The sequence below is a fragment of the Juglans regia genome, chromosome 12, assembly GCF_001411555.2.
Source record: "Juglans regia cultivar Chandler chromosome 12, Walnut 2.0, whole genome shotgun sequence".
Taxonomy (NCBI): domain Eukaryota; kingdom Viridiplantae; phylum Streptophyta; class Magnoliopsida; order Fagales; family Juglandaceae; genus Juglans; species Juglans regia.
The window spans coordinates 13,628,753-13,637,212 of record NC_049912.1 but is presented as its reverse complement, the minus strand read 5'-3'; the positions used below and the strand labels follow the sequence as shown (position 1 = coordinate 13,637,212).

General features: G+C 33.1%; 1 protein-coding gene across 1 annotated transcript in view; it reads right to left on the bottom strand.

The window, feature by feature from the left end:
• Positions 1-2,861: 2,861 nt before the first annotated feature.
• Positions 2,862-8,460, bottom strand: part of LOC108996143 (protein FAR1-RELATED SEQUENCE 5-like) — a 12,109-nt gene continuing 6,510 nt past the window's right edge. The window contains exon 2 of the mRNA XM_035683754.1: positions 2,862-2,966. Within this exon, the coding sequence (XP_035539647.1) occupies positions 2,862-2,966 (105 nt within the window). The remainder of the gene's footprint in view (positions 2,967-8,460) is intronic.

The window sequence follows — 8,460 nt, the reverse complement described above, 5'->3', positions numbered from 1 at the left end:
CCTCTGGGCTTTTGCGAATGGTGAAAATATGGATAGAGTCTACGGCGATTTATTTAAAAAATAAAAAAAATAAAAATAAATTAATTTTTTAATAATAGACCTCACTCTTTTTCAAAATAACTGTACGGTGTTTACACATTTTATGACTATACGTAACATTACTCATACAAGAACTGAATCCTCTAAAACTACAAATATCATATCTCTTTTACAAAATCCTAGGCCTTAGACATAAATTTTACTCCTTTTCTATAATATAATACAAGTAATACAATCTATTTTATTTTCTAGAGATCATCTCGAAATCTTGTACCAGTATTTTCCAATCACCTGGATTATATTTTAATTTAAAAAAACTGATTTGTTATTTGGGTATATACTTTTTTCTTTTTTTTCCTCACATTTTTTGTTATTCTTTGTGTTTTCATTCTGAATTATTGTATTTTAAAATTACGTATTATCATGAACATGGCTCTTAGTATTATTATTATTTTTTTTTTAACATTATCTTCTAATCTTTTGAAAATGATTGATGTTATAGTAGCTTCCTTTTGTGATTGAAATAATTTTTCTATACCTTTCCTTCCGTAGAAGGTTTAGGTAATTGTCCTTTCTTTTCTAGAGGGAGATAAGCTTGCAACAAAATTTCTCATTTCCGAAGACAATTCTAAGCTTGGTTATCATGGCTGAAGAACTTGAACAATTATGGGAAGGTTTTAAGTTGATAGAAGAAGAACAGGAGGAAGTAACCATCACAGAGGAAGAAACCAGAAGATCAATCCTGCGATGTCAAAACAGTCTGCTTATGTTAGTTGTGGTTGAAAAAAAAATCAATAAGGAAGCCTTTAAGGCTACCATTGACTAAACTTTGGAACCCTTGAAGGATGGATTATCTTTAAAGAGGTAGGGGCTAATAAATTTTTAGTAGAACTTCATAAAGGAATGGATATAGAAAGGGTATTAAATGGTAGACCTTAGTCCTTTGATGAGAATCTGATTTGTATCCAACAATTCTCGAGTAGTATGTCTCCTACTGAGATGGCTTTTAACTATGAGCCTTTTTGGGTTCAATTCCATGGATTAACCCTTCCGGCAATGACATATGAAGGGGCGGGGGGACAAAGGATTGGTAATTCAATTGGTGAGGTATTGACAGTTGATGTAGATGAAGAGAGTGTTGGTTGGGGTAAATACCTAAGGGTTCGAAGAAATATGGATATCTCCAAACCCCTTCCTAGAGGCAAGATGGTCAAAATTGAAGGAACAAAAAGATGGATTGAATTTAAATATGAAAGATTACCAGTGTTCTGTTTCAAGTGTGGGGCAATAAAACATGGAAATAGAGTCTGTGAAGTGGAAAAAGATAGGAAAAGTACGAAAGGTTGGGGATCTATACAGTATGGTCAATGGTTGAGAGCTTCTCCAATTGTATCTAATGGCTTGGGTGAGAAAAGATTTGGGAATCGTGAAACACAACAGATTAAACTAATACCTCAGAAAGACAATGGGGAAGACAATAAGAAATAGGCTAGTAACAATGATGAAAATTCAGTCTCAGGTGGCCAGATAAATAAAGTGAAAGCAACCATAAAAATGGAAGCTCAACAGACCTCTGATAAACTTGAAGCAGCTCAATTTCTCATGTGAGCAATTTCAAACAGAATTGAATAAAGAGGACAAGATGATAGGGGAAGCTAGCAAGTCAAATAGAAGTGGGAATGAGGTATGGAATCCTTAGAGTTAGCTACTATGTTTGAGGAGTCTTTAAAAAAATCAGTAGCTGCAGAGGGAAATGAAAATAATAAACCTGGTTGGAAAAAAAGGGCAAGACAGGTATACATGCAAAGGGCTAGTGAAGAGGCACCTATGGTCAAAACAAGAAGTAGGAAAAAAGAAACATCAGGACCAGGTAGCTGTGCTCAACAAAGTGTCTCTAAAAAATCAAAAGTTATGCTCAATCCTGCAAGGAGCTAAAATCAGAAACAAAACGTGGTGACTGCTAAGCAGCCCCACCAGGAAAATGAGATGCATCAGTTGGGACTGTCGAAGAATTGGGAACCTTCGAACAATTCAGGAGCTTCATCTTTTGATGAAGCAAAAGAGCCCAAATATCCTATTCCTTATTAACACTAAAAGCAATAGAGAAAAGGTGGAAAGAATAAGAAATAAAATAGGATATGACAGAAGCTTTACAGTTGACAGTAGAGGATTTAGTGGAGGGATAGCAATGTTGTGGCATTCAAATGATCAGGTAGAACTGGACTCATACACAAGATACCACATTTCTATCAAAATTACAAAATCAGAAAATGGTAAGGTTTGGCTTCTCACATGATTTTATGGCAACCCCTGTACAACACTTAGAGAGGGAAGTTGGCAGTTGCTAAGGCTTTTGAAACCTGTAGATAACAGCCCTTGGCTTTGTATAGGTGACTTCAATGAAATTTTGTATCTTAATGAAAAGTTTGGGGGAGCTGTGAGACCTTATACCCAGATGGAATCCTTTCACCAAGCCTTACAGGATTGTGAGTTGAATGATTTGGGATGGGTAGGACCAAAATATACGGTTCAACAAAAGAGAAGGCAAGGAGTTCACAATGCAATGCAAACTGTTAGATAGAGTGGTAGCCAATGCAAACTATATCAGAATGTTTCCGAATTTCAGTGTTAACACCATTCCTGTTTGCACATCAGATCACAACTCTCTTATGTTAACCCTTAATACATTTTCCCAAGAGGGAAACAGGAAGAGAATGATTTTTAGATATGAGTTCAGTTGGGGGAGTAACAATGATTGTAAGAGCATCATTTCAAATACATGGAATGAAGGAGGCAACATGGCACAAACAATAGCATCTGTATCAAACAAGCTTACTAGTTGTAGGAAACATCTTCTCAACCGGAGTAGACTCCAACAACAAGAAACAATGAGAAGCATTGATTCTAAAAAGCTTAAATTGCATATTCTACAGCAAAGAAAAAATGGAAATTATATGCAAGAAATAAAGCAGATCAAGAAAGAAGTGACATTGCTCTTAGAAGAAGAAAACTTAAGTGGAAACAAAGAGCAAAAGAAAATTGGCTTAAACATGGAGACAAGAACACCATATTTTTTCACACCTGTGCCTCATAGAGAAGAAAGATTAATCATATCAGCAACATTCAAGATGGAGATGGACAGATACATAATTCTTCTCAAGGAATATAGCAGGTTTTTCAGAATTACTATAAATCCTTGTTCTCCACTTCTAACCCAATTGACATACAAGAATGCTTAGAACCCATAAAAACAAAGGTTACTGAGGAAAGGAACAACAAACTGATGGTTGATTTTACCTAAACAAAGGTTCAAGAGGCTTTTTTGCCATGAATTCAATGAGCTCACCAGGTCCAGATGGCTTCTCAACTGGATTCTATCAACAACACTAGAATATAGTGGGTAAAGAACTTTGTGAGGCAGTGACAGTGGCACTAAATACTAATAACTGGGACAGCACCATCAATGAAACATTTATTGTATTAATACCAAAAAAGAAGTGTCCAACACAGGTCACTGAATTTAGCCCATTCAGTTTATACAATGTAATCTACAAGGTCATGGCCAAGGTTCTAGCAAATAGATTGAAACAAATTCAACCATATTTCACTTCCACAACTCAGAGTGCCTTTGTAGCTGGTAGACAGATTCTAGACAATGTCATTGTTGTTTCTGAAGTGTTACACTCAATGAACAGCAAAAAAAAAGGGACAAAATGTTATATGGCACTCAAGTTAGACATGAGTAAAGCATATGGTAGATTAGAATGGGATTTTATAGCAACAGTGATGGAAAAAATGAGTAAAGCATATGGCACATGGGAATTTCCTTCATCAGGGTTTTGCAAGTTTAATTGGGATGTGGTAGTTGACAGATTACAATACAAGATTGGCATTGGCATTGCAGTTAGAGATGAGGAAGGCAACTACTTGGCTACCATGAGAAGGAACCAAGTCCTTTGTCCTGATCCATCAACAACAAAAGCAGTAGGTGCATTAACAACTGTAAATTTTGCTCTTGATCTGGGAATGAGAAATATTATCCTAGAAGGTGATTCCAAAAGAGTGGTAATGGGGATTCAAAAACAGTTACCAGATGATAGCTACTATGGAATGATCATTTCAGATATAAAAACAAGAATCGATTTTTTTTTATGTATGTATTACTAGACATATCAACAGCGAAGGCAATATAATAGCTCACTTACTTGGTAAGGACGCTCTAATTAGATCAGAGTGTATAGTGGATTTGGAGAAAACTTCGCATTGTCTTCAAACTATATATTAACTTCAGTTTTAATGAAGAACAAATCTATTTCAAAAATATATATATTAATGGACATATCAAATAAAAATTCTAGTAAGAAAATAAGAAGAAAAAGCTTAGGAAAATTCTTTTTTTTTTTTTGAAACAAGGTTTTACTACATATCAGCCTCTATTCACCTCCACATTCCATACCTGACAGTTTTTTTTACATAGGGTGTGGGGTAATTTTTAGAGGGTGTGGAGTGTGGAGTAGTGAATGGTTGTTGATGAAAAACATTATTCATTATTTTAAATTCCATACTAGAGATTGTGAAAGTTCGTTTGGTTATGCAGTTCAGATGATATGAGATGAGATATTTCTCTAAAAGTTGAATAAAATATTGTTATAATATAAATTTTTAATATTATTTTTGTTTTGGGATTTGAAAAAGTTGAATAGTTTATTATATTTTGTGCGGGAGTTTGAAAAAGTTGTAATGATGAAATGAGATAAGATAAGAGGAAATAGTTTGATTTTTTGTAACCAAACTAGCCATTCTTGAGTTTTGATATTCATCATTTCACACACTACACACGATATTTATTTTTATTTTTATGTTTTATTCTTGTTAAACTAATTAAAATTTTCTACTCATTATCCCTACCACACGTACTTACAAAAGGAAGAAAAATAAATAAAAAATAAAAAATTATGTATAGTGTTTGATGTAGAGATGATGAATAGAATTTTTCTTAAGAGTTACAACATCTCTTACTTACTTTTGAGGTTTTAGCATGGCATTTTGTGAAGAATTTTTATTCTCGTTCATGGTTTACTGCCAGGTTATTGTATAGTATCCACGTATTGATCGGTCATTACTACAAAGCCTTTTACAGAAAAAAAGGTATTGCAACGAAAATTCTAAACATAAATAATTGTGAAAAACATAACAATAGAATTGGTTATCAAACACAATATCTCTACAAAACCGGTTCATTACAAAATGACCCTTATGGCATATAAAAGTGACTTGCTTCAATGTCAATCTATTAAAATAAAGAAAAATGTTATTTGTAGTTACAATTGTTATTCACATAATAAAACATGCAAACGTGTCAGCTATTGATATGATGAAAATTATTAAATATGAAATTTAAAATTTGAACTTTATAAAAAAAAAAATTGATAAACTTATTCATGTATATAAAATTGAAAGTACATATAATACTACTCTAAAATAAACTAAGGCCAACTGTCGGAGTTAGGGATTAAAGTCTAAAAGATTGCAATATGTTTTTCCTTTTTTTTTTTTTTTTCAGTAGTTACGCATATCTCATCTAAAAAATCATTGAAATTTTATGGGTGGAAAATGCAACTCTATAACTAAATAAATGACTACCTAATGTAGGTTGTATTAGCTCTATTTTGTAAGGATATTAATCTCTCTAATTTTATAAGCTTCACTTGACTTTAGGTTTTAATCTTCTTAGTTTTTACCAAGCATATTCTCCATCCCAGTAGACCGCTGAGTATCAACTTCACTTCTCTATGTAGGTTGCAAGCTCGATATATCTTGCTTTAAGTATGTTCTACTCTTATCTTATGCCACTACCTTCCTTGATGGAGAGATTAAAAAAAAAAAAGAGAAAGAGAGAAGAGAGAGGCTTTCTCAGAATCAAATAAAGGTGTGGAGGAAATTGCATGGAAGCAAAGGCTAAGAAGCTAAAGCAGGTAGGACTTCCTTTGTTAACAAAAGTTAAGTGTTGCTAAAAGAAAAAGATGAATTCTATGTATCAGCCACTATTTACTTTCACACACAACACACTTATAACTTTTTTTTTTTCATAGGATGTAAGATAGTTAATAGTGGTTGATGAGAAGAATTTTTCAAAGAAAAACTAAGAAGCTAAATGCTCTTTGTTAACAAACTAACAAATTCTTCAACTAACTACAAGTGACCAAAGAAATTTGTAACAAATCAATAACTAGCTAATAAAACTAACACTCCAATACTTTCCTCCATTGTAACACTCCACCTAAAAAGCTCCTTAGACCTTGACCTTAGTAGCCTTAATTGTAGTTAATTAAGAGTTGAACTATTCTAGAATAAGAACAATTTTAGATATTTGAGTTGGCAAGAGGACCGTATACTTCGGGTTTAGTAGAATTATTAGAAGACTCTAGTGCAATATTGATTTAATATAATTATGAAAATAAATTATGTCACGACCCCAAATGTTAGGATGGGGAATTATCCTAGTGGAACTCCTCTATCCACAATGGAGTGTTTAATAATGGAGTGGTAACCTCTGCGTTGACAAAGAACAGTCAACGGGTTTCGAATAGGTTTTTTTTAAAGAACGCAGGAACGAAATCAACATGTTATGACACCTAACATTGATGGATGTACATGTTATGATTTTTATGATGTTATATTATATTACCAATGTATTGAGAATGAGTCTATAGATAACATATGATGGGAACCAAGGTGGACCTAGTCTTAAAGATATGTTGCAAGTTCTAGATGAGTCAATTACAAGTTCAAGGGCTTAAAGGATGAAGATTCAGTTTTGATGCATTTGATAAGTTATGGAAAGGGCAACAACATGACTTAAAGGATTTGGGCACTTGAAGGCTTTCAATTTATTTAATTCATTTAAATGACTTATTTATTAGTTTAGAATAATTGGGTTTATTACGGGAAGGACTTAAGGGGGCCTATGCAAGGGCATGTTGAGAAAGTTATTATTTTATTGAACTAGGGTTTCAAGAGGTTACTGTAGCCGCAACACTATACCAATGGCACTGTTCATCCAGGGGCATTTTGGGTAAAAGGGAGTTTATTTTAGTTAGGGTTTTAATTAAGTTTTGGTTTAAATAATCTTTGTAGCCTCATTTTCAGACGTTTATGAAATTTGATGAATTTATTCATTGTGAGTTGAGTTTATCTCCTATTGTCCTTAATTGAACTTTTGAACTTATCAAAGATAAATCACAACCTTTGTGACGTTCCTCATTTATAATCTGGGTTCTTGAGACGGGTTTTTCAACAGATTTAGATTTTAATATAATCTTGATTCTTGAAACGAGTTCTCATCGGGTCTAGGTTCTCCATCCATTGACTTGATTTTTGCTTTCTTTGGGAGTTTTCAAATTGATTGTGGGTTCAAAGGATTCTGTTTCTGCGGGTTCATATCATTTGGTATTTAGAGCAAGGTTTCCAATCAGGTCTGTTTATATCTTTTATTTTTTACATATTTAATTTTAGGACTTCATTATTCTATGATTGATTACAAAAAAAAAAAAAATTGAAACAAAAAGTAGGCTGCCGAAATTCTTAGGGTTTTTTGGTTTGACTGAAATTTGCATCTCCTAGGGTTTCAAAATTCTAGGGTTTCTTACATCTCTAAATTTTTCCATTGCTTGGAGTGTCCTTTCGTTGATTCTCTTCTATTTCATTGTCAATTCTTGTGTGCTTGAATTCAATTGCTTGATTTTCACAATTGAGTATTGCTGTTTGTGATTTAATTAGAGAGAAGAAGAGAAAAGAAAAGAAAAGACAGGAAATGAAAGGAAAATAAAAGAAAAAAAAATGGGGAAGGAAGAAGAAGAAGAAGAAGAAGAAGAAAAAATTTTGTGGATTTAACCTAATGTAGCATACATCATTAAAGTTTGTATCCTGTCTTATAGGTTACTCTTTTATTCGTATAACTTCATTGATTCTCGTGTCGTCTTTATTCCTTTCGTGTTTCACTTGTACTTGTTTTCTTGGACCTAATTACTAGTTGAGATAAATCAAGATTGCATTGTCTTGATTGAATTCAATTAGTTCTTAAAGAACTTGAGTGGGAAAACTCTTGAGGTAAAAAGCAAGAGAGTGTGAGATTATTATCGAATAAAAAGTCAATTTAGAGTTAAACACGCGTGGAGTGTCATTATTTGAGTGTAAACACGTAAAGGAGTGTGTGAGATTTTTCACTAACATTCTTTTTATGTAGAACATTAAGATACATCATAGGAGTGACTCTTCACCAAAGGGGATGGCAGATAACTCATCATTTATGTTGCAAGCCATGCAATAACAATTTGAGTGGTTGAACTTGGTGTTACATGAAGTGAGGGATAGTATGGATCATCAAGAAACAGTGATTAGAAATCTGCAAGGTGGGAGAGA